This window comes from Narcine bancroftii, chromosome 4 (genome assembly GCF_036971445.1).
Source record: "Narcine bancroftii isolate sNarBan1 chromosome 4, sNarBan1.hap1, whole genome shotgun sequence".
Classification (NCBI taxonomy): Eukaryota; Metazoa; Chordata; class Chondrichthyes; order Torpediniformes; family Narcinidae; genus Narcine; species Narcine bancroftii.
In genome coordinates, this window is record NC_091472.1 from 15,869,569 (window position 1) to 15,897,083 (window position 27,515).

Below are 27,515 nucleotides of genomic sequence, written 5' to 3' on the forward strand. Positions count from 1 at the left end.
ATACATAATAATTGCTTCTTTTTCTGAAGCCACAGAACTAAGACAATCATCAACATATAAATTATTGCAGATGAAGTTTATAGTTTGAGAACTAAATTGCTCTTCATCATCTTCAGCACATTCCTTGAGAGCAAAATTTGCACAACTTGGTGATGAAGTTGCTCCAAATAGATGAACTGTCATTCTGTATTCAATCATATATTTACTGTAATCTCCATTAGGCCACCATAACAATCATAAAAAATCATGATCTTCTGATGGTATTTTTACTTGATGAAACATCGCTACAATATCTGCAACAATTACCATAGGCTTTTTACAAAATCTTATCAGAACACCCATTAAAGTACTGGTTAAGACTGGACCTTGTAGAAGTTGAGAATTCAATGAAACTCTTTGAAATGATGCTCCACAATCAGATACTACATGTAGTTTCTCCCTTTGTACATGTATAACTTTTCTTGGAACTGTCTGAGGGCAAAGACCATGTCAGTAGTTCCTCTGTTTGCGCGAAAGCCGCACTGTGATTCTGGGAGAATATTCTCGGCGACACTAGGTATTATTCTATTTAGTAGAATCCTAGCGAAGATTTTGCCTGCAATGGAGAGCAACGTGATTCCCCTGTAGTTTGAGCAGTCTGATTTCTCGCCTTTGTTTTTGTACAGGGTGATGATGGTGGCATCACGAAGATCCTGAGGCAGTTTTCCTTGGTCCCAACAAAGCTTGAAAAACTCATGCAGTTTGGCATGCAGAGTTTTGCCGCCAGCCTTCCAGACCTCTGGGGGGATTCCATCCATACCTGCTGCTTTGCCACTTTTCAGTTGTTCGATTGCCTTATATGTCTCATCCAGGGTGAGAACCTCATCCAGCTCTAGCCTTAGGGGCTGTTGAGGGAGCTGGAGCAGGACGGAATCTTGGACTGAGCGGTTGGCACTGAAAAGAGATTGGAAGTTTTCTGACTATCAGTTGAGGACTCTACATCACCTTTGTTGACCTCACCAAAGCCTTCGACACCGTGAGCAGGAAAGGGCTTTGGCAAATACTAGAGTGCATCGGATGTCCCCCAAAGTTCCTCAACATGATTATCCAACTGCACGAAAACCAACAAGGTTGGGTCAGATACAGCAATGAGCTCTCTGAACCCTTCTCCATTAACAATGGCGTGAAGCAAGGCTGTGTTCTCGCACCAACCCTCTTTTCAATCTTCTTCAGCATGATGCTGAACCAAGCCATGAAAGACCCCAACAATGAAGACGCTGTTTACATCCGGTACCGCACGGATGGCAGTCTATTCAATCTGAGGCGCCTGCAAGCTCACACCAAGACACAAGAGCAACTTGTCCGTGAACTACTCTTTGCAGACGATGCCGCTTTAGTTGCCCATTCAGAGCCAGCTCTTCAGCGCTTGACGTCCTGCTTTGCGGAAACTGCCAAAATGTTTGGCCAGGAAGTCAGCCTGAAGAAAACTGAGGTCCTCCATCAGCCAGCTCCCCACCATGACTACCAGCCCCCCCACATCTCCATCGGGCACACAAAACTCAAAACGGTCAACCAGTTTACCTATCTCGGCTGCACCATTTCATCAGATGCAAGGATCGACAATGAGATAGACAACAGACTCGCCAAGGCAAATAGCGCCTTTGGAAGACTACACAGAGTCTGGAAAAACAACCAACTGAAAAACCTCACAAAGATAAGCGTATACAGAGCCGTTGTCATACCCACACTCCTGTTCAGCTCCGAATCATGGGTCCTCTACCGGCACCACCTACGGCTCCTAGAACGCTTCCACCAGCGTTGTCTCCACTCCATCCTCAACATCCATTGGAGCGCTTTCATCCCTAACGTCGAAGTACTCGAGATGGCAGAGGTCGACAGCATCGAGTCCACGCTGCTGAAGATCCAGCTGCGCTGGATGGGTCACGTCTCCAGAATGGAGGACCATCGCCTTCCCAAGATCGTGTTATATGGCAAGCTCTCCACTGGCCACCGTGACAGAGGTGCACCAAAGAAAAGGTACAAGGACTGCCTAAAGAAATCTCTTGGTGCCTGCCACATTGACCACCGCCAGTGGGCTGATAACGCCTCAAACCGTGCATCTTGGCGCCTCACAGTTTGGCGGGCAGCAACCTCCTTTGAAGAAGACCGCAGAGCCCACCTCACTGACAAAAGGCAAAGGAGGAAAAACCCAACACCCAACCCCAACCAACCAATTTTCCCCTGAAACCGCTGCAACCATGTCTGCCTGTCCCGCATCGGACTTGTCAGCCACAAACAAGCCTGCAGCTGACATGGACTTTTTACCCCCTCCATAAATCTTCGTCCGCGAAGCCAAGCCAAAGAAAGAAGAGAAACATGTATAACTCCATGTTGAAGTAAATACCATTTTTTACCATCTTTACGTTCCATGATATCTTCTGATACATTTTCTACGTAACCCTTGGCTCTCATGTCCAACATGACATTTGTACATTCCAATTAAAAGAAAGAATTCCTCTTGAATTTTGTCTTTAAATTCAGCATATGCTGTTCTGCAATTATACAAATCTCTCTTCTTCTAAGGTAATGCTATACAGTAATGACCATCAACAGGTTTAACAGAATTTGAAACTAAATCGAGAAACTGCTTATCCTCCTTTGAAGGCTTTTGAATATCTGTGAGACATTCAGGAAAATCAATTTTAAACTGTTGTTCCCACAGATCATTAAGTTTCACAACTGAAATTCTGTTGACATTCACGTTCAATGTCTCCTGATCATTATTCACTTTTCCTCATAATGGTCCATTAATTGTCTATCCAAGCAACGCTCTCACAGCATAAGGTCCGTCATTTTGACTCCTTATTACTTCTATAGATTCGAGAGAGCTTTTGGTCCATCTAATCCAATTAACATCTTGGCATCAATTATGGGAAGCAAACATCTTTTAGATGAGCCGACTGGCTAATATCATCCTGATATGAAATATTCTCCTTATTCACAGGCATAGTCTTCTGATTAGTACACTTGGAAGATTGCAATATTCATTGCTATTCAATCCAGCAATATCTGAACCTGAAACAATATTAGTTTCAATGTTCTTTACATCATTCATTGTCTTCAATAAGATCTGTAATCTTTTTCCCTGAAGATTTATTTTATTCATTATTTTATTCATTAATTGAATCAAATGATGTGGTACTTCCTGGATCAAGAAATGCGTAGGTCTTCAGTATGAAGCCCCCCTTTTATCTTTAACCTGCACAGGAACTATTGAGAGGGCTTTGTCACTAGCCACAGTAAGACAGTTTGTCTGAACTGAAGCTGAAGCATCCTCTCCGACTGTGTCTTTAGTCTTGGATTCAGAATGTTTGACTTCCTTCTCAACTGTACTTAATTGAGTATACAGTAACTTGGGATGCTTTAAACTGCATATATCACAACTGAGTCACTTTTACAAGGTTTGCTGGTGTGTCCTTTACACAAGTGGCCAAAACATATTTTTCTTTTTCTTTTAAAAAGTTAATTTCTTGTCATGTGACTTTTTCTCCAATCAAGAACATTTTTCTAAAGCATGTTTGCCTTTGCAATACAAACAGCTTTCCTGAATAGTCTGAACTTCTTTCTCCTTTGTTTCCTTGTTTTTTCTTGTGCTTGTATCTGACACAACAGTAACAAAGGTACTTCCCTTTGTTTTCTGTTGCGACAATGACTTAGACTTTTTTACATCTTTAAGAACCATTGAAGTATTCTTAATATTTCCAAATACTGGTACAGTGTTAACATGCACATGCCATTCCAAAAATTGTACAACATCCTCAAAAATGCTGTCCATTCCCAGGAGAATCTTAAGCTCTGCAACTTTGGTTCTCCATAAATCTTTCAGCTTATAAGGAAATTTGTTTTTAATAATCTACAAATTAGCAAGCAAATTCAGCTCTTGCAAATGTACACTTCTTCCCATTGTGTTACAACATCCTCTCAGAAAGAGTGCATATGCTTGTAAAGCCTTTACATCCTCTGATTTTATTGCTGCCCAAGAAAGAATCTTGTCTCTTTGGGCCCTTATGATTTTATGTTCATTGCCATAATGATGATAAAATATTCTTTTGCCCTTTTAAAACCTTGTTCTGGATTCATACATTGGTAACTTTTGACTAACTCTTTTGGCTGTCCTCCAGTATACTGTTCCATGTAATAAAGACAATCTTTAGTGTTCTTAGTATTACTCTCGATGTGATGTTCAAAAGGTTTCGTGTATGTCAGATATTGTAATGGATTATGTAAAAACTGGAATTTCTTTCTTGGGTAAACCGTACAAATTTTGTTGCTGCACTAACTTAACAGAGATTTTGTTTTGTTTTGCTATTTGTGATGTTATATTGTCTTGTCCACCATGGTTTGCAACTGGTTGCCTTGAGGTGAATGGAGAATACGGATCTTGAACTTGTGCCAAAGGTGTTAGGACCCTGAGTTGTAAGTGATGGCATTGATGGGAATCCTTGGGTTGTAAGTGATGGCATTGGTGGAGATCTTTGACTTGTAGTTGGTTCTCCAGCAACACGAAAAGACATCAGTGGTTGAGTATGATCAATTCGCATGGTTGATTTTTTTTTTTAAATACCCTCCTTTCAGGAATATCCTTATATTGTACACTCTAGAGAGATTGAATGCCATTGAATCTCTTTTCATAGATTGGTCATTATCATTTGAGCACCAGCAGTGAGACCTGTGTCTTCTTGCTTGAGTAAATATTTTTTTGTGGCTGCATTACCATGGCTCTACTGGAACGATAGGTGTTAGCCCTTTGGGTATGTCACTTTGAGTGACAAATCTTGCAGAAGCCTGAGCTAATGCTTTCACTTTGGCAATATTCATAGCACATTGTTCCTCAAGCTCTAGTCTTTTCTCTATTCAATAATCTATTTTGTTCTTAACTAGTCATTTGTAACTTTTTACGTGCTCTTCTTGCTCCATTTGCTGTTTTGTAGTAGTCTGCTGCCCACTCCTCGGGCCAACACTGGAAATGGACGTCGAATGTGGCGACCGGCAAAACATCATGCAGGCTGAAATGCCTGTTTCCATAGGCCACCGGCAGAGCAGTGAAACTGGCTAATCACCGCTAGTGGATCACAGGGGATCCAATTGGGGGATCGGACATCTGAGGTAAGCAGTAGGCAGCTGTACCGCTCAAGCCATGCCCTGGTGGTGATGCGGCTGCGCTGACTATAAAAGGCAGAGCTGCCACTGAATAAGTTCAATGTCAAATACACTCTACTAGTGTGTGTGTGTGTCTTCTCCTGTGGATTTGAGCTACAGCCTTAGGGCTATAACCAAGAACTATAACTTAGCTGTAGCCTTAATGACCTCACTACAATGGTGACCCTGACTGGTCCAAATGGCGCTTTGGACCCAAAGATGGAAGAGCACCCTGCAATCAATGCTATAGCGTTGAAGCTGCCCGGCTTCTGGACATTGCAACCATGGGGTCAGCGTCCCAATCAGGAAACCGCATCCTGCATTATTGACTTCCTCCTGCAGCCCCCTGAACAAGGAAGGTATGTGGCCATCAAAGAACTATTAACCTGCATTTTCGGGCTCTCAAAGTGCGAGTGTGTTGCCCGACTGTTGCATATCGACGGTTTGGGGGACAGGCCCCCTTCCGCCCTCATGAGCGACATGCTCGCTCTCAACGATGGCCACACCACCTGCCTGCTGTTCCAGCTGATCTTCCTGGAGAGGCTGCACGAGGACATCTGGCTGCTCATCATGGAGGAAGACTTCGATGGCCCAAGGAAGGTAGCTGCCCAAGCAGACCTGCTATGAGTGGCGAATAGAGACACATGCGCTTTCCTCTAGCATGTGACAGCATCCGGCCAGGAAGTCCTCCGACCGACCGACCACCCGAATGCCACGCTCCACCAGTGAGCAGTAATGTTTCTATCACCGACGGTGGGGTTCTGAGGTCCGTTGATGCTGCTCCACCTGCGCGTTTCAGGGAAACGCTCAGGCTGACCAACGTTAATGGCTGCGATGACTGACAAACTGCATAGCCTGCTACACATTCAAGACTCCCTGTTGGGCCGACATTTCTTGGTGGACATTGGGGCACAATACAGCATCATTCCCCCAACCAGCCTGGAAGCCCGCTGCGGCAAACAGCTCTAACATTCAAACATTCGGCACCCGCACCATTCCCCTATGCTTCCAGGACAGACAATTTATTTGGAAATTTACGGTGGCAGCTGTGCAACAACCATTACTGGGTTTCTTGTAGGCCAACTGGTGGATATCAAGGGATTCCAGCTGGTGATGCCCAGACATTTCAGTCACTCTCGCTCAAGGGCACTGAACTCACCAGCCCCCACCTGCACTCACTGAGTACTGCTGGCAATGAATTCGCTAGGGTCCTAGCAGAATTCCCCTCCATCACCACGCCTCACTTCCATTCGGCAGAACCCAAATATGGGGTGATCAAATCCTTACAGAGGGCCCTCCCCTCCACGCTAGGGCATGCCATCTCTCCCCTGAGAAACTCAACCTAGCCAGGGACAAGTTTAAAAAAATGGAAGAACTCAGCATTGTGTGGCGCTCTGATAGTTCTGGGGCCTCCCCTCTCCACACGGTCCCCAAAGCAGAGGGTAGTTGGAGGCCGTGCAGAGACTACTGCCACCTTAACGAGGCCACCATACTGGACAGATATCCCGTGCCCCATATCCAAGACTTCACCGCTGACCTGCAAGGGGCACAGATATTCTCAAAGGTAGACCTCATCAGGGCTATCACTAGATCCCGAAGACACCCCAAAGACATCCCAAAAACCACCATTGTAACCCCCTTTGGATGATTTGAATTTCTCCGCATGCCCTTCGGGTTAAAAAATGCAGCTTATGCTCTCCAGAGACTGATGGATGCAATTGGCCGGGATCTGCAGTTTGCCTTCGTCTATCTCGACGACATTTTAATCGCTAGCCACACCCACACCAAGCACGCTGCCCATTTAAAACAATTATTCTCCAGGCTGAGCAATTTCAGTCGAACCATCCACCCGGCAAGTGCCTGTTTGTCCAAGAGACTATTGACTTCCTGGGCCATTGTATCGACCAGCTTGGAGCCAAATCATTACTCGCTCTTTCCCTATGTCATCGAAGGTGAAGGGACTACAAGAGTTTGCAGGTATGGTCAACTTTTATCGCCGCTTCATATCTGCAGCAGCTTGCATCGTGAGCCCACTCTTTCCCCTCATGGCAGGACCCAGTAAAAACATACACTGGACATAGAAGGCTACCGAGGACTTCCAGGTCTCCAAAAATTACCTTGCCAACGCCACTCTCCTCATGCACCCGTGGACAGATGCCCCGACCATCCTCACGACAGACGCCTCCAGCACAATGGTCGGGGGTGCACTTGAGCAACTGGTGAATGGACAATGGCAACTGCTGGCCTTTTTCAGTAAATACCTCAGGTCACCAGAACTCAAGAACAGTGCCTTTGATACAGAACTGTTAGCCTAATAACTGGCAATTCGGCACTTTGGTTACTTCCTGGAGGGCATGAAGTTCAAAATTTACACAGATCACAAACCCCTTACCTTCCCCTTCAGTGAGGCATCAGATCCGTGGTCACCTGTCCTACATTTCTGAATTTACAACTAACATTGAACATATAGTCGGCCAATCCAACGTGGTGGCCGATAACCTATCCCATCTGGCTATCTCGCTGGTGCATGACCATTACTGTTGATGGTCATTACTGTATAGCATTACCTCCGAAGAAGAGAGATTTGTATGCCAGATAATAAGATAGTTGACTACTCTGTCTGCAGACTGCGGATTCAGGGCACATGGTAGTACCGGGTGGTCTCTGCTGTGATGCCCCGAATCTGGAACTGAGCCTCCGCCTGGTCGAACCACACGCTGGGTTGAACTGTCCAGAAAGTTGGGAGCTTCAGGCCAACTGCTGCTTCGTTCTCCATCACACACACACACACACACACACACACACACACACACACACACACACACACACACACACACACACACACACACACACACACACACACACACGGTGTGGCAGGTTAAGCTCTCTACTTTATTAGGGCTGGAAAGGCTGCTTTTATACTGTTATAAGTTCCCGCCGTTTTTGCTGATTGACTGAGTCATCCAGATGAATAACAATAGCAGGCAGGAACATCCATGCATATGAATGCCCTTCTTCCCCAGGCTGTTTCTGCTGAGTTAGCTGGGCAGCTTGACCAACACCATTTTAGGGCTGTTGGTCTGATGCTGCCCCAGCTTCTACCCCCACTGGTTCGTTGTCCTGGGAGTTGCTTTAGCAATCTCTGTCCGCGTCTGCTGCCGCGCAATGTGCTGGCCCGATCTCCGCAATTGCAAGCTGCCACAACTGTATCTTTAGTTAACTACTTTCAGGAGGGAGGTATAGGAGCATTAAAATCAGGACTGCCAGGCTTGGAAATAGCTTCTTCCTGCAGGCTGTGAGATTGATGAACAGGATCCTGTAACTGAGTAAATCATTCCAAAATATTTATATAATTATTATGTGTATAATATTGTGTGTACGTATTTGTCTGCAACATGATCCGGAGCAAAGCTGTTTCATCCGATTGTATATGTACTGACAGACAATAATAAACTTATCTCACTCTCTCTCCCCACAGTTGTAGCAGCATATCTCTGTTTTACTTTGTTATTTATTATTAAAATTAATTATCACCAATGACAACTTTGGTTTGCACTCTATGCAGGATTTTTTGATGCTAGTACTTGCAGTTATTACCTTCTAAAGCTGAGTTGTTGGATATACTTACAGCTAGAGGAGATATATTGAAATACCATTTGTCCTCTCAGGTAGCACATTTCAGAGAACAGCATTATCTGGCATAACGGTAAGCAGAACACTATTACAGAGCCAGTGACCCAGATTCGAACCTGCCACTGTCTGTAATGAGTTTGTGGATTGGCTCATTACCATGCTGTATCTCTAATTTAAATTTATATTCCTTAACTAACCCATTCATATCTCATTATATGATTCCTGTTTGAGATGCCTTTAAGAGTCTTCCAAAAGCATTTCATTGGACATATAATCCTCTGGATGACCATAAAATGAAATTTATAAATGCTAATATTTCTATTTCATTCCACAAGTGTGCCTCATATGTCAGGCTGCTGTTCATTGACTTCAGCCTGGCGTTTAATACAATCATACCCCAGAGACAGGTGGAGAAGCTGCCCTCACTGGGACTCAACACAACTGTAACCGGATTCTGGACTTTCTAATGAAAAGACTACAGTCTGTGCAGGTTGGCAGCAGAACATTGAGCACCATCGCCCTGAGCTCAGGCGCACCTCAAGGCTGTGCGCTCAGCCCGCTCCTGTTCAAGCTACTGACCCAGTACCTCAAAGCCATCGATTGCAGATGACATGAGAGTAGTTGGCCTCATTAGCAAAAATGATGAGTCACACTACACAGAAGAGGTGGAAAATCTCATGAGAATAACAACCTAAGTTTCAGGAAGATGATTGTGGACTTCAGGAGGATGAAGGAAGACATTAATAGCTCGGTAGTGGAGAGCACCAAGTTCCTCAGAGTCCACTTAAGAAGTGACCTATCCAAGACACACATCTCTTCATTTGTCAGGAATGTGCCACAGCAACTCCACTTCATTAGAAGGCTGATTCGGGCAAGGCTACCAGTCAACATTCTGCCAAATTTCTACATGAGCTCTTTGGTATGGTTGTTGAACAGCATCAGATCAGAGGTTAATCCACAGAACCATAAAAGCAGCAGAATCATTGGGGTTGCCCTCCTCACATTGATGGAATTTACTGGAAATGTTGTTTAAAGAGGGCTCGCAAAATCTGTCAGTGCACCTACCATCCCACAACCAGCATCAACCAGCTATTCCCATTTGGAAAAAGATACAGAAGTATCAAAGCCAGAACCATCAGGCCAAGGAACTCCTGAAAAACTGCTAAAAAAAAGTTATGCTCGCCTCTATTTATTAATAACAATAATTTATATGTTCTGCACTGTGGACTGGAGAACGCTGATTTGATGGGTTGTACTGATATAATCAGATAACAAATACAATTGAACTTGAACTTTCTATTCAGCCTTGATTGGGTAAAAAGATACAAACTTCAGCTTTAGGACAGAGGAGAGAAAGTTTAAACAATTGTAAGGTAAAATAAATACTGCAACATTAAAACAAGGATACTTACAGGTCTGCAGAATAATTCATTGAATATTTGTAGTCCTTCTGGTGAGAAAGCCCAATTTTCTAAAAAAACAAGAAGCTAATTAAGCATTCTTTGAATTTGTGGGACAATTAAATCTTAAATTTAAATATAATTTACAGGATTACTACATATTTCCAGCATCTGTTATGGAGGGTAAATATATTGGTATTGCTGGAAAGAGCCATCTATGATGAAACATCAGACAACTCCACCTGATCCCAAACAGCAACACTGTAAGACAGCTAGCAAGCCATCACCACCAATTTGGTGTACTGTATATTTAGTGCATACTGAAGAATGTTGATGGTTGTTAGAAGAACAAGATAGGGCTGCTTAATTTTTGGGTTTCCCTCTTTTATTGGGAGTAAACACTTTTGATTCCTTAAAATGATCATATTTAATTGGTCAATAACTAGAGTAATGAATACATGGAGATTTTTCATTTGTTGCTTTGGAAGGTCCATGATAGGAAAACATAGATTAGAGTCAGTGCAAGTGATGAAAGCATTTTTGAACTTAATACAGGTATTGAAGTTTAGAAGACTCAATGGTGCTTTTCTGAAGGATAAGATGTCATCTTGGAGTTTTAATGGAAGAGAACATGAATGCAGGAGGTCAGAATGAGAGTGAGGAAGGAAGTTCAAAGTCATGATAAATGGAGATTTAATCCATAGCACCACAGTCTGCATATAGTCAAATGGTTCCTGTCTGCCTCTGACAGGTGCTTTGACCATCACAATGCCAGCCAAAAGGAACACAGTGGATTATTTATGGCCAATAACCCAGTCTACCCAAGAGTTAAAATTGTCTTTATTAGTTGTGATCAGAAAACATTTTAAAATTTGTAAGTGGATATCCAGTATTAAAAACAGGTTAAAAAAAATACATGAAATTGTTCACATTACATACCAGTGACTTTGTGTGAAAGCTTGCATTTATTTTGTAACTACTTTTAATTGTTGAACGTAGTAGATCCATGTTAAATTCTACCAAGTCTATGTGTAATCCACTTTCCTCCAGATAGATGATTTCTGCTACAAAAAAAACAGTTTCTCCCATATCTACATAGTACAACGGATGGTTCAAATTGTGGTAAAATCTCTGAAAAGGACATGCTGGTGCTTCCATCATTGATAAGGAACTGAAAGCCTCCATCTGCAGAGGGTAAATTCTTTCTTGAACTGCAGGATTTACTAATTTAATAATAAATATTTTACTTAGAAGGTTGGAGTGAAGGACTATATTTGAATCTTTTCGTTCCCATACGTGCAGCTTTATCAGTTTGCTTGAGCCAACCACACCAAAAAGCATTAAATTGTTGACCATCTTAATTAGAATATTCAATTTATGATCTGAAATAAATGGAAAATTAAAATATTGAATAAATCTAAAACTCAGCTTCATTACACAAACCGTTGTGATCTATCATTACATTTATATCTTCATATTAAATATATAAATGTGTCAAAGTGCAATGCAAAATCCAACCAGAGATGAGAAACTATTATTTAAACCAATAGCTTGCATTATAAATATGACAATATGAATTTGGCAGAGAAGATACAATCTTGGTCTCTTTATTTAAGGGAACATTTATCAGCAAGAGGATCGAGCATGTCACCGTGATCAAATACTTCACAACCAGAGCTAACTAGAAACCATGGTTTGATGCAGAAGTTTGAGCCCTTCTCAGAGCTCATGACAGGGATTAGGATGGCAATAAGATCAACTAGGGATGAACTCTCCCAAGTAATCCGGAAAGCAAAGTGGGGGTATGCACAGAGGATCCACAGAAAGCAATGCGACACCAATGACATGAGACGTATGTGGCAAGGGATCAAGAATATGATGGATCACAAGTCAACTGTGAAAATTAAGGAGAATGATGCCTTCCTTACAGACAGACTGAACAACTTCTATGCACAGTTTGATTAGAAGAACAGGATGATACTGAAGCTCCGTGTCTCCCTGAAGAACAGGCTTCCTGAATAGATGCCTAAGAGGGTGACAATAACAGCCCTCAATATGGCACTGACCTCTACCTCATGAAATGTTTCGAGCATCTGGTGATGGAACACATCAAAGCACACCTCCTAGATCGCTGAAACCATTTCAATTTGCCTATGGAAGGAGTTCCACAGACGACGCTATAGCCTTGCCCTTTACTCCATCCTGATGCAATTGAAGAATGATACCTCATACTGTCATTGACTTCAGCTCAGATTTAAACTGGGGGAGCAGTCGTCCTCGCTGGGACTTAATATCCCTCTCTGTAACTGGATTCTGGACTTCCTAACGGAAAGGCCACAATCTGTTAGGCTTGGTAGCAGAACGTCAAGCATCGTTACATTGAGCACTAGTGCACCTCAGGGTTATGTGCTCAACACACTCCTGTTCATGCTACCGAACCACAACTGACCCAGCTCCAAAAGTGGTATTGTTTGCAGAAGTGAAACTTTGAAAATATAGAGTTTGTATGTTCCTGTCAGGATTAAAAATAAGGTTAGCAGACGTAAGGAACCTTGGTTTTCAAGGGATATTGGGGATCTGGTTCTGTAGAAGAGAGATGTATGGCAGGTATAGGCTACAAGGAGCAAATTAGGTACTTGAGAAGTATAAAAATGCAAGAAAAACTTTTCAAAAAAGAAATCAAGGAGGCTAAAAGAAGACATGAGTTTGCTTTGGCAGACAATGTGAAGGATAATCCTAAAGGTTTCTACAGGTATATTAAGAGCAATAGGATGGTAAGGGGAAAAATTGGTCCCCTTAAAGATCAGAGTGGTTAACTTTGTAAGGAGCCAAAAGAGATGGGAGATATCTTAAATGTTTTGTTTTTCATCCGTATTCTCTCAGGGAATGGGCAGAGTCATGAGAAGTAAGGAAAACAAGCAGTGAGGTCATGGAACCTATAAGAGCTTGCTGTCTTAAAGCAAATAAGGGTGGATAAATCCCCAGGGTGTGACCTTGAGGGAGCTAGTGTACAAATTTCAGGGGCTCTGGCAGAAATATTTTAAATGTCCTTAGCCATGGGTGTGGTGCCAGAGGTTTGGAGAGTAGCTCAAGTTGTGCTGAGGTTTAAAAAAGGCTCCAAAAGTATCCCTGGAAATTACAGGCTGGTGAGCTTGATGCGAGTAGTTGGTAAATTAATGGAAACTGCTCTAAGAAATCAGATAGACGTTTATTTGGATAGCCAGAAATTGATTAGGGATAGTCAATGTGGCTTTGTACATGGTAGGTAGTGTATAACGAATCATAGAAAGTTTTTCGAGGAGGTTGCCATGAAAGTTGATGAAGGAAAAGCTGTGGATGTTGTCTACATAGACTTTAGTAAGGCCTTTGACACAGTCCCATATGGGATGTCAGGAAGGTCAGAAGCTAGGTATTCATGGTGAAGTAATGAACAGGATTGGACAATGGCTGAGTGGGTAATGGAAACAGTGGCTAGGGAAATCCAGTGTGCTCTGGCTGTAGGATGTGGGAAGTCAGGGTCAACAAATTTGTTCCTGATGACTAGGTGCATCCAGCTGCAGCTCCTGACAACTGAGATGAACTGTGGATCTTAAGAGAGGTAGAGGTAGTGAAAGACAGGAGCTTTAGAGAGGCAGTCACCCCTAAAGGTCATTAGACAGGTAAATGGATGACTGTCAGGAGAGGGAAGGAGAAGAGGCAGACAGCACAGAGCACCCCTGTGGCCATTCTCCTCAATGAGTATATTGTTTTAGATATTGATGGGTGACAACCTTCCAGGGACAAGTCAAGGTGGTCACATCTCTGGCACAGAAGCTGCCCCCCCAGCTCAGAAGGGAAGGGGGGGAAAAGATGGGAACAATGGTGAGCGGGGACTTGTTGGTTAGAAAAGTGGATGGGAGGTTCTGTGATCAAGATCAAGGTTCCCAGATGGCAAGTTGCCTCCAAGGTGCCAGGGTCAGGGACATTTCTGATTAAGTTCATAGCATTCTGGAGGAGGGAGGGTGAGCACCGGGGATGTCATGGTCCATGTGGGGACCAATGACATCGATAGGAGTATGGATGAGGTCCTGAAGAGGGAATATAGAGAGTTAGAAAAGAAGTTAAAAAGGACTTCAGGGGTGGTAATCTCAGGATTGCTGTCTCTATCACATGCCAGAGAGAGTAGGAACAGCAAGTTGTGGCAGATGAATGCGTGGATGAAGAGTTAGTGCCAGGGGCAGGGGTTCAGATTTGTGGATCATTGGGATCTCTCCTGGAGAAAGTCTGACCTGTAAAAAAAGGTCGGGCTGCACCTGAACTGGAGGCAGACCAATTTCCTGGAAGGCACGTTTGCTAGAGCTGTTGGGGAAGGTTTAAACTAGTTTGGCAGAGGAGTGGGAATCAGAATGTGAGGACAGAGGTTAGGATAGGAGGACAAAAGCATGATGCCATATGCTCTGAATGGTGAGGAAGGACAGGCAGGGGGAAAAATATAAAGGTAGCCAGTTAGGGAGTTTGAAATGTGTCTATTTCAACCTAGGAGTATTAGGATTAAAGGGGATGACTTAGAGCATGGATCAATATGTAGAACTATGATGTTGTGGCCGTTATTGAAAATTGGCAGGAGGAAGGGGTAGATTGGCTGATACAGGTACTTGGGTTTAAGTGTTTTAAAAAGAATAAGATGGAAGGTAGAAAAGTATTACTGGTCAAGGATAGTATCACAGCTAGGAAAGGGAGGACACTGTAGAGGGAGCGTCCACTGAGTCCGCGTGGGTGGAAGTCAGAAATAGGAAAGGAGCTATCTCTGTTGGGAGTGGTCTAAATGCCCCCAAATAGCCCTTGCATCACCAAGGAGGCGATAAGTAGCCAGATTTTGGAAAGGTGCAGGAAATACAGGGTTGTAGTTATGGGTGATTTCAACTTCCCTAATATTGACTGGCACCTACTGACTGCAAGAGGGATAGATGGGGCTGAATTTGTCAGGTGTGCACAAGTTTCTTGATACTATGTGGACCGGCTGACGAGAGGAGAGGCCACACTGGATCTGGTTCTGGGGAATGAATCTGGTCAGGTGGCTGAGCTCTCAGTTTGGGAGCATTTTTTTTTCCCCAAATTTGTTTATTTTCCTTTAATGAGCTGTTTGTTAACATTTCTATGCATTTTACCTTTAAACAATAAATACAAGATGGTTTAGCAAAAATTTAAAAAAAAACAACTTTTACTACTTTTACTTAGTTCCATTATAAATATTTTCACAATCTTCTCCATTGGCAACATTATTTTTTTTTACCATCTTCATAGAAAGTCTTAGTGGGGGAGCATTTTGATGAGATTGATCACAACTCTCTGAGCTACAATATAGCTATGGAAAAGGATATAAACGCTCAAACTGGGAAAGTGCTGAACTGGGGGAGGGCTAATTATGAAGGAATGAGGCAGGAATTAGCGAGAATAAATTGGAAACAGATGTTTAAGGGTGAAATCACAGAAGTAATGTGGAGGAAGTTTAGGGACCACTTGAGCAGGGTTCAAGATAGGTTTACCTCACTGGGACAAGAAGATGGCAGGAAATGAGAACCGTGGCTGACAAAACTGGTCAAAAAACAAGTCAAAAGGCAGGAAGCATACATTAGATATAGGAAGCAGGTAGCTTTCCTGGTAGCCAGGAAAGGACTATTGAGAGCTCGAAGGGGGCATGAGAAGGCCTTGGCATGTAGAATTAAGGAGAACCCCAAGATGTTCTATGCATATGTGAAGATCAGAAAGCTGACAAGAATGAAGGTGGGGCCATTAAAGGATAAGGAAGGCAACATGCACCTGGAGGCGTAGGAGGTTAGGGTGGTCCTAAATTAATACTTTGCGTCAGTATTCACAAGAGAAAAGGACTTTGATCATGGTGAGGTAGAAATTGAACAGGCCTGTGTGCTGGACAATGCGGAGATTAAGGAGTGTTGGATCTTCTTAAACACTTTAAGATTGATAAGTCCCTGGGGCTGGATACAATATACCCCAGGCTGTTGTGGGAAGTGAGAGAAGCGATAGCTGGGGCAGTAGCTATGACCTTTGAATCCTTTTTGGCTGCAGAGAAGGTGCTGGAGGATTGGAGAATGGCAAATGTAGTCCCCTTGTTTAAAAAAGGTAATAGGGAGAATCCTGGGAATTATAGATGGTGAGTCTTAAGTCAGTAGTCTGTAAACTAATGGAGAGAATTCTTAAGAGCATTTGGAGAAGTACAGTCTACATAAGGATAAATGATAGTCAGCATGGCTTTATGAAGGGAAGGTCATGCCTCCCAAGTTTAATTGAGTTTTTTGAGGAAATAACAAAAGAAATTGATGAGGGTAGGGTGGTAGATGTGATCTACATAGATTTTAGCAAGGCATTTGACAAGGTCCCCCATGAGAAACTCATCTAGAAAGTCATGAGTCATGGGATCAGTGGAAAATAAGCTGTATGTATAAAAAATTGGCTTGTGGGAAGAAAACAGAGAATAGTCATGGAAGGAAAGTATTCTGCCTGGAGGTTGGTGACTAGTGGGAGTGCCACAGGGATTTTTTCTGGGACCCTTGCTCTTTGTGATTTTTATAAATGACCTGGATGAAGAGGGGAATGGATGGGTCAGTAAGTTTGCAGATGACTTGAAGGTTGAAGGAGTTGTGGATGGAGCTGAAGGTTGTCGAAGGTTACAAGAGGATATACACAGGATGCAGAGTTGGGCAGGGAAGTGGCAGATGGATTTCAATCCTGATAAATGTGAAGTGATGCATTTTGAAAGGACAAACCAGAAGGTTGAGTCCAGGGTTACTGGTCCATTAGTTAAGAGAATGAATGAACAGAGGGACCTTGAGGTTCAAATCTATACATTCCTCAAGGTCGCCACACAGGTTGTAGGTTTTTTTTTCACTGAGGGTAGGTGAGTTACAGAGGACATGGGTTAAGAGTAAAAGGGGAAAAGTTTAGGGGGAACATCTTCACACAGAGATTGGTGGGGTGTAGATAAAGCTTCTGGCTGAAGTGGTGAATGTGGACTCAATTTTAACATTTGAGAGGAATTTGGACAGGTACATGGATGGGAAAGGCATAGAGAGCTTTGGACTGGGTGCAGATTAGTGTGACTAAGCAAAATAAATTGGCTTGGGACAGACTAGAAGGGCCAAAGGGGCCTGTTTCTGACCTGCAGTGTTCTATGGTTCTATGACAAAACAAGTTGGCTTCATCAGCAACAACGATGATTCGCACTACAGACAGAGGTAGAAAATTTTGCGATGTGGTGCAAGAGTAACGACCTGTGACTCAACGTGGACAAATCAAAGGAAATGATCGTGGACCAGGAGGATCAGGAACAACCAACCTCCACTACTCATCAGAGAGAATAGAGAGCACCAAGTTCCTTGGAGTTCACTTAACTTGTGACTTATCATGGACACTCAACATCTCCTCACTTGTTAGGAAGGCCGTACAGTGACTGCTACTGGTCACCATTACAGGAGCTTTATCGAGAGTGTCCTGGCTGGTTGCATTACAGTGCGGTAAGGTTGCTGTAGAAAAATGGATCGGAGGTCAATCCACAGGAATGAAAGAGTGGCAGAGAGGATCACTGGAGTTTCCCTCCCAACGTGGTCTAATGGGATCATAATCTGAAGAGGGTGCATAAATTAACTGAGGACCCTTCCACCTGCATACAGCATCTTTCAGCTGCTCCTGTCAGGAAAGAAATACAGGAGTATCAGAGCTATTACGACCAGGCTGAGGAACAGCCTTTTTCCACGGGAAAGAAGAATGCCGGACGACCAAAGGAACTGCATGCATTAACCATCTGAGACTCTCATCTTCATTTCTCTATACTTGTTCTTCATATATATTGTTTGTTTGTCTGTGTGTATGTATGTGGTCTACATGTTTTGCACCAACGACCGGAGAACACTGTTTCGTCGGGTTGTATTGTGCAATCAGAAGACAATAAACTTGATAACTTGACTTGATAAGGCTGCTAAACAAGGTGAGAGCCCATGGAATTTAAAGTTAGATGGGTAAGATTATTGGAAGGATACTAGCATTGGCTGATCGGCAGGAAATGGAGAGTAGAAATAAAGAGATCCTCTTCTGGTTGGATACCGGTTACCAGCAGTTTTCTGCAGGGGTCAGTGTTGGGGCCACTTCGTTTTATGTTGTATATAAATTAGAAATTCCCAAAGTAGGCGTTGCTGCTCTCCTGTGGGTGATGGAAAGATCCAAGGGGGGAGTGAGGAAAAAGGGGGCAGTCAGGGGGCGGTGAGGAAATAGGAGGTGTTCCGAACCTTCAGTCTTTTTATTATTCAGTTTGCTGCAAAGTTTAATGAAGAAGCCAGTGCAGTAATTTTCTGGCCGGACTCGGGGTGGCGGTAATGAGTAGAATAAATGAAACAAAGTATTCACGTGAGAGCTAGTCTACGAGGCCACCATGTTGTACTGGCATCACTACCACCCCCCTCAGCACAACAATCCCCCTCTCAGCGCCACCGCTAACCCCTCTCAGCGCCACCACCAACCCCCTCGCAGCGCTACCACTAACTCCCCCACCCCGCTCAGTGCCGTCACTGACACCCTCCACCCTATTCAGCAGCACCATCTTCCCACCCCACTCAGCAGAACCACGAACCCTTCCATCCAACTCAGCAATCCACTAAACCCCCCCACCCTGCTTAGCGCAAACACTAACCCACCCACCCCGCTCAGCACTGCTACTAACCCCCCTCACCTCACTCAGCGATCCACTAAACCTCCCCCATCCTGCTCAGCACCAACACTATCCCCCCACCCTGTTCAGCACTGCCACTACCCCCCCACCCGCTCAGTGCCACCAATACTTCCCCCCCTTGTTGAGCTGTTGTATGTGGGTGGGGGGCACTCGGGATGTGGCCTGGAAGCCAAGGGGGTGGCAGACTGAAAAAGTTTGGGAACCACTGATGTAAATGATGGCTTAGTGGCTAAATATAGGTGGTAGGATGGCTGATACTGAAGATATGGCAAGGCTGCAGAGAGACGGATTGATTAGGAGGTGGCAGATGAAATACAATGTTGGAAAGAGTATGGTCATGCACTTTGCTAGAAGTAGACGGGGTAGACTATTATTTAGATGAAGAGTAAATTCAAATTTCTGAGAGGCAAAGGGACTTGGGAGTCCTTGTGCAGGATACCCCAAAGATTGAGTCAGTGGTGAAGGCAGAAGCAATGTCAGTACAGCATTAATTTCTAGATGAATAGCATATAAGAGCAGGGATGTAATATTTAGACTCTACAAAGACCTCACTTGGAGTACTATGTACAGTTTTGTATGCCTCATTTGAGAAATGACATGCTGGCATTAGAGAAGAGTTGAAGAAGATTTACTAGAATTATACCAATAATGAAAGGGCTAGCATATGCAGAACGATTGTCATCTCTTACACTGTCCTTGTTGGAGTACAGAAAGATGAGTGGTGACCTCACAGAGCCATTTTGAATAATGAAAGGCCTGGACAGAGTAGATATGGCAAGGATGTTTCCCATGGTTGGGGAGTCCAAGACAAGAGGGAACAACTTCAGGATGGAAAGACATCAATTTAAAATAGAGATGCAGAGAAATTTATTTTGTCAGAGGATCGTGAATCTGTGGAACTTGTTGCCACAGGTGGCTGTGGAAGTGAGGTCATTGGGTGCATTTAAGGCAGATATTGACAGGTATTTGATTAGTCAGGGCATGAAGGGTTATGGGGAGAAAGCCGGGGAGTGCGAGAATGGATCAGCTCTTGATTAGAATGGCGGAGCAGACTTGATGGGCCAATGGGACTACTTCTGCTCCTATAACTTCTGAAGAAAATTAAATACTTAACCAAAAACAGTTTGATGGATAGAGCTGCCTTCCATTTCTTTGGAAAGGTCTTCATTTCCATTCACATGCAATTTTCCATAAAGAGTGTTGTTCCTTAGGCTATAGTGCACTGAATTATTGTTCCAGATAAACACTGCTGGCAAAGCTGAATTAATGAATTGCATATGAAGAGGGCCGGCAGGCAAATCATTTGAAGACACGTGAAAGAAAAGGGAAGAAAGTACCCACGTTCCTGTTTCTTCATTGTAAATACTTAGGAATAATTTTCTTTTATCATGGACATCCATTCCTTCCAACAGAACTCCAATTTCAGGTGGTCGAGAACCATAAGACACAGTACTAATCCTTACACTGTCACGTTTTAAATTCAGAATGGCAGATGGCCAGTTGGGAATTCTTATGTGTATTGCATTTTTGCTTTCCTGAGAACTTAAAAGATACAAGCTGCTGTTAGTCCATGTAGCAGCTGAACTTAAGGTACGTCCACCCTGCAAAATAAATTGAAATATAAAAAACATAATAAAGGTAGTTTTGTGAATAGTAACAAATTATATGCAGAAATCCAAATTTCCCTTGTACTTTGTGACATAGTACAAAATTAAATATTCTGAAATGCAATATAGTCAACACTTCAAATGTTCAATGTCAATATACCAGAACACAGCATCAAGAATCAGAGGTTTAATGGGCTTGCACATCATCATACATTATCAACTTTGGCATGATGTCTCCGACAATCGTAGAACATTAACTTTGTGTCTCAAGAAGAGCAGAGCGAGCCGCCTGAATGACTATCACCCAGTAGCCTTCACATCTACTACAATGAAATGCTTTGAGAGGTTGGTCATGGCCAGAATTAACATACCTAAGTAAAGATCTGGACTCACTGCAATTCGCCTACTTTCACAATCGCTCCATAGCAGATGCAATCTCACTGGCTCTCCAACTCAGCTCTGGATCACCAAGACAACATGTACACCCGACTACACTTCATCAACTAGAGCTCAGCCTTCAACACTTATGCTGGTCAATAAGCTTGAAAACTTGGGCCTCTCATTCACCTCTGCAACTGGATCCTTAACTTCCTCATCGGAAGATCACAGTTAGTAGGAATCGGAAATGTTTCCTCCTCACTGACAATCAACGCAGATGCACCTCAAGGATGTGGGCTTAGCCCACTGCTCTACTTGCTTTACACTTATGATTGTGTGGCAAATCACAATTCAAATGCCATCTACAAATTTGCTGATGACATTACGATCATCACCAGAATCACAGACAACAATGAGAAAGCGTACATGAGGGAAACCGATCAGCTATTTGGGTGGTGACACACCAACAACCTTGTGGACTTCAAGAGGAAATCAGAACTCAAACCAGTTGTCATAGAGAGATCAGCTGTGGAGAGGGTCAAGAACTTCAAATTCCTGGGTGTCAACATCTCTGAAGATTTGTCCTGGGCCTCCATTTCGATGTAATCATGAAGAATGTTTGCCAACAGCTATACTTTGTGAGGAGTTTGAAGAAATTTGGAATGTTACAAGACTCGAAAATTTCTACAGGTACACTGTCCAGTATGGAGGTGCCAATGCAGGGGACAGGAAAAAAAAATTATACAATAGAGTTGTTAACTTGGCCAGCAACAACACAGGCATCACCCTTCACCTCACTGAGGGCATCTATAAGAAGCAGTGTCTTAAAAAAGTAGCATCTATCCTCAAGGACCTCCACCATCCAGGCCATGCCCTCTTTACACTTTTACCATCAGGGAGGAGGTACAGGAGCCTGAAGACAAGAGCCCAGTGGCACAAGGACAGCTTCTTCCCTTCTGCAGTCAGATCTCTTAATGGACAATGAATCACATACATTACCTCACTTTCTCCGATGTACTTGAGCTATTTATTTATTTTGAAATGTTATTGATGGCAATATTTGCACCGTAATGCTGCCACAAAACAACAAATTTTGCGACATGTTTATGGCAATAAATTCTGATTCTGTTGCCTTAAATGAGCATGAACTATGTTGTTCAAAGCTTATTGTCTCTGTTGAGGTTTAATTATAGAGTTCTACAGCACAGAAACAGCCCCTTTAGCCCAACTTGTTCATGCCATCCAAGCTAGTCCTATTTGTCTATAATCAATCCATATCCCTATTAAACATTTTTAATCCACGTGCTTGTCTAAATGTTTTTGGAATATTTCATTGTCTCTGCTTTTACCACATCCTCTAACTGCTCCTTCCACATAATCTCCACCTTCAGTGAAGAAGGTGTCCCTCAAGTTCTTATTAAATCTTCCCCATCTAACTTTAAATCTATGCCCTCTTGTTTTAGATTCCCCTACTCTGAATAAAGATGACGACTTTTACTTTATTTAAGCCTCTCTTGATTTTATAAAGCTTTATAAGGTTCCTCCTAGCCTCTTGTGTCCAGGGAGAAAAGTCTCCGCTGATTGAACTCTTTCATAGACGAATGGCAAATTTTTTGTTGACTCAGATTGTGATTATTGGGGTTTAAGCATTTATCCCTGCTGCAATTGTCAAGTCCAAATATACAAACATCAACAGGTTGCTGGAAGGATTGAATTTAGGAGCAGGGAGATTATGCTACAACTATACAAGGTACTGGTGATGTCGCATATGGAGTACTGCATGCATTCTGTTCTCAATTGAGGAAGGATGGCTTTGGAGACAGTCCAGAGGAGGTTCACCAGGTTGATTCCAGAGATGACAGGGTTGGCCTATGAGGAAATATTGAGTCGCCTGGGATTGTACTCACAGTAATTTAAAAGAATGAGAGGGGATTTTTTAGAAATGCAAAAAATTATGAAAGGCATAGGTAAGATAGAGGTAGGTAAGTTGTTCCCATTGGTGGGGGAGATTAGAACTAGAAGACAAAGCCTCAAGATTCATGCTAGTAGATTTAGGATGGAGATGAGGGGGAACTGCTTTCCCAGAGGATGTTGGATCTATGGAATTTGTTGTCCATTGAAGTGGTGGAGGCTACCTAAGTAAAAATATTTAAGATGTTTGGATTGATTTTTACAAAGTAGGGGGATTAAGCAATATGGGAAAAGGTACGCAGGTGGAGATGAGTCTATCATGAGATCATTCTCATTGGATGGTGACCCAAATAAATCTATCGTACTATCAATCTAACCCTTCTTTCTTTCACAGTACATAACCTTACATTTTTCTTCCATACACATGCCTATCTAAGGGTCTTTTAAATATCCCAATTGTACCTACCCAACCACTAAGTTAGTGGACTGCAGTGCACCCACCAATCCGTGTAGGAAAAAGAAACTTCTGACATCTCTCCTGAACTTACCTCCACTAATCATAAATAGATGTCCTCTGGTATTTGCTATTGCTGCTCTGGAAAAAAAGTGCTTGTTTCCCACTCTATCTCTCATAATCATATAGATGTAGCAGTCCACGAACCAAGTCGCGACCTGGCTCACAAAATAGCCGGTGAACGCAGTGATCACGAGGGCTCCACAGGGACCAGGTGCCATTGTCCCACGTGACCTCCTGCATGGAAGGAAACAGCAGGAAATGGCAGGAACGATGGCCTGTCAGAGGCCAGCGCTGCGATGACATCACTCCTGTGATCAGAGGCAGTATGTATGTGTGTACGTCGTTCTTACTCCACATTTCGCGGAGTGCACACGCTACACTGGTGACCCTGGCAGATCCAACCACCAGTTGGACCTGAAGATGACGGACCAAGCAGCTCTACACACAATCTCGCTAAAAGCTCCCAACGTTCTGGGCGTCACAGCCACACGTATTTTGAACAGGCCGAGGCCCAGTTCTATCTTTGAAAGATTGTTGCCGCTGACACATGCTACTACTACATAGTACTACATACTCGCTCGACCAGGACACAGCAGTGAGGGTCAACGATTTCTTACGGCAGCCTCCGGAGCAAGGCAAATACGGTGCTGTAGCAGTTGCTCATGGCAGCACTACTGAAATGAAGCACATCCATACAGCATGAGGGTGAACAGTAACTGAACGTTATTTGAATCCCTCGTGCTGCTTTAAGGAGGCGACCCACTTCCTGTCGGGGGAACATTGGTCAAAGGGAGTGACATCAGCGTGTTGTGGAATCACTGCCTGCCCAGCGACGCACAACCAGGAAGTGGTGATGTCTCCCGGGCAATGTGTGTCGCCAAACGCAGGCTTCTCCTGAGAAGGGAAGGAGGGCCTGCATCATCTTGTCTCAACCGACTGGGGTTGCTATTCACCCTGTCTAACCGTGTGGTTGCTCGGCCCACTACACCACCCCCCACCCCACCCAGAATTGCTGCCACCCTTTGAACAAGTCACAGTACTGTCTTTAGGAGGGAGTCCTCTGTGTCTGATCTGGGGATCCAGGGCAAAATGCGCAGCCTTGACGCGGTCAATGGTAAACATGTCCTGCCGCCCACCAATGTCCAGGGTGAAAACAACACTGTCGCGCTGCAACACCTTAAATGGGCCTTCGTAGGGGCATTGCAGAGGTGTTCCTTGCTGTCCTCTGTGAACAAAAACAAAGTCAGTGGACTGCAGATTCAAAGGGATGTGGCAGGGTGAAGAGCCATGTTGCGAAGGTGGTGGAGGTTTTGGCTTACCCATTTGTTTCCTCAAGCGCTGGAGGTCTTCTAAGGTACTGGGTTGTGGACTAGGAGGGTTGAAGTGAATGTCCCCTGGGATGGTATTGCACTCTCTCGGTGGATGACACTGCAGGTCTTCTTTTGGTGCTGTGCAAATTCCTAACAGCACCCATGGGAGATTGTCCATCCATTTCAAGCCTTGTAGTCAGGCTTTCAGGTGGTAGTGAAAACTTTCAACAAGTCTGCCTGAAGATGGTAGGCTATGGTGTGGTGTAACTTGCTGCTGCAGAACTTGGATAGGTTGGAACAGAGCGAGGACATGAACTTGGCCCCTCAGTCAGAGCTAATGTAGGTCGGGATGCCAAGGCGTGCGACACAGGTGGACAAGAAAGCTCTGAGACGAGCGAGTGGCTTGTGGTCTGTGTAGATGACATATACTGGAAATGTCATATTGCCAGGTACAGGGCCAACAGCTCATGGTCAAACGCACTGTTTTTGAGTTCTGGTGTCTGGAGATGTTTGCTGGAGAAGGCTGGGGGCACTACTGTTCATTGACTGCTCTGTCCACTGGAGGGAGAAAGAGTCTGGATGGGCCAAAGATGTGGTTTCTACTAGTGCTGCTTTAGTTGACTGGAATGCTTCAATGGTTTTGTGTGTCCAATGGAGGGCATTGTCGCTGAGTTTGATGAGATCAAATAAGGATTGCATGAGGGTGGATGCTCCCAGGAGGAAACGATGATAAAAGTTCACCATTCCTAGGAACTCCTGTTGGCCTGTGATCGTACTCAGCCTGGGGAAATCACTGGAGGGCTTCTACTTTATCCAGCAGCGGGTGATATGGTGTCAAAGGAAATCAATTGTTTTATAGGCCAAATTGGCACTTAGCTGGATTCACCGTGAGTCTGAAATCCTGCAACCTGTCAAAAAGACGAGTCAGGTGCATCCTGTGTGTGCTGGCATCAGGGCTGGTGATGAGAATGTCATCCAAATAGATGAAGATGAAATCGAGGTCCCTGTCAACCACATCCATGAAACGTTGAAACGTCTAGGCTGAGTTCTTTAGTTCGAAAGGCATCCAGAGGAACTCGAAAAGGCCAGAAAGTGTAATAAGACCAGTATTTGGAAATATTAAGGATACTTCAATAGTTCTTAAAGATGTAAAAAAGTCTAAGTCATTGTCTCAACAGAAAACAAAGGGAAGTACCTTTGTTACTGCTGTGTCAGATCTTCTTTGGCTTGGCTTCGTGGACGTAGATTAATGGAGGGGTAATGTCCACGTCAGCTGCAGGCTCGTTTGTGGCTGACAAGTCCGATGTGGGACAGGCAGACACGGTTGCAACGGTTGCAAGGGAAAATTGGTTGGTTGGGGTTGGGTGTTGGGTTTTTACACACACAAGAAAGAACAAGGAAACAAAGGAGAAAGAAGTTCAGACTATTCAGGAAAGCTGTTTGAATTGCAAAGGTAAACATGCTTTAGAAAAATGTTCATGATTGGAGAAAAAGTCACATGACAAGAAATTAACTTTTTAAAAGAAAAAGAAAAATATGTTTTGGCCGCTTGTGTAAAGGACACACCAGCAAACCTTGTAAAAAGTGACTCAGTTGTGATATATGCAGTTTAAAGCATCCCAAGTTACTGTATACTCAATGAAGTAAAGTTGAGAAGGAAGTCAAACATTCTGAATCCAAGACTAAAGACACAGTCAGAGAGGATGCTTCAGCTTCGGTTCAGACAAACTATCTTACTGTGACTAGTGACAAAGCCCTCTCAATAATTCCTGTGCAGGTTAAAGCTAAAAAGGGTGGGGGGGGGGGGCGGGGGGTGGGTGGGGGGGCTTCATACTGAAGACCTATGCATTTCTTGATCCAGGAAGTACTGCATCATTTTGTACTGTTGAATTAATAAATAAACTTAATCTTCATTGAAAAAGATCACAGATCTTATTGAAGACTATGAATGATGTAAAGAACATTGAAACTAATATAGTTTCAGGTTCAGATATTGCTGGATTGAATAGCAATGAATTTTGCATTCTTCCAAGTGTACATAATCAGAAGACCATGCCTGTGCATAAGGGGAATATTTCATATCAGGATGATTTAGCCAGTGGGCTCATCTAAAAGATGTTTGCTTCCTATAATTGATGCCAAGATGTTAATTGGATTAGATGGACCAAAAGCTCTCTCGAATCTATAGAAGTAATAAGGAGTCAAAATGACAGATCTTATGCTGTGAGAACGTTGCTTGGATAGATAATTAATGGACTATTAGGAGGAAAAGTGAATAATGATCAGGAGACATTGAATGTGAATGTCAACAGAATTTCAGTTGTGAAACTTAATGATCTGTGGGAACAACAGTTTAAAATTGATTTTCCTGTATGTCTCACAGATATTCAAAAACCTTCAAAGGAGGACAAGCAGTTTCTCGATTTAGTTTCAAATTCTGTTAAACCTGTTGATGGTCATTACTGTATAGCATTACCTTCGAAGAAGAGAGATTTGTATGCCAGATAATAAAATAATTGCAGAACAGCATATGCTGAACTTAAAGACAAAATTCAAGAGGAATTCTTTCTTTCAATTGGAATGTACAAATGTCATGTTGGACATGAGAGCCAAGGGTTACGTAGAAAATGTATCAGAAGATATCTTGGAATCTAAAGATGGTAAAAAAAATAGTATTTACTTCAACATGGGATGGAAAATTAGCAACATTTGGATGGGATGAAACTATATTAGAATCCATCACACAAGATTGAATAAATTGTACTGACTACCTTAAAATTTGAGAAAATTTCAAAGTTAACAGATGTTTGAAACCAACAGACTTTGAAATTGCCATATTTGCTCAGTTACACCACTTTGCTG

General features: G+C 43.3%; 1 protein-coding gene across 1 annotated transcript in view; it reads right to left on the reverse strand.

Moving 5' to 3' along the window:
* Positions 1-27,515, reverse strand: part of LOC138762346 (cation channel sperm-associated auxiliary subunit epsilon-like) — a 210,417-nt gene that overhangs the window by 108,533 nt on the left and 74,369 nt on the right. The window contains exons 11-13 of the mRNA XM_069936115.1: positions 20,045-20,531; positions 11,151-11,593; positions 10,224-10,282 (exon numbers count right to left, since the gene is read on the reverse strand). Of these exons, the coding sequence (XP_069792216.1) occupies positions 10,224-10,282; positions 11,151-11,593; positions 20,045-20,531 (989 nt within the window). The remainder of the gene's footprint in view (positions 1-10,223; positions 10,283-11,150; positions 11,594-20,044; positions 20,532-27,515) is intronic.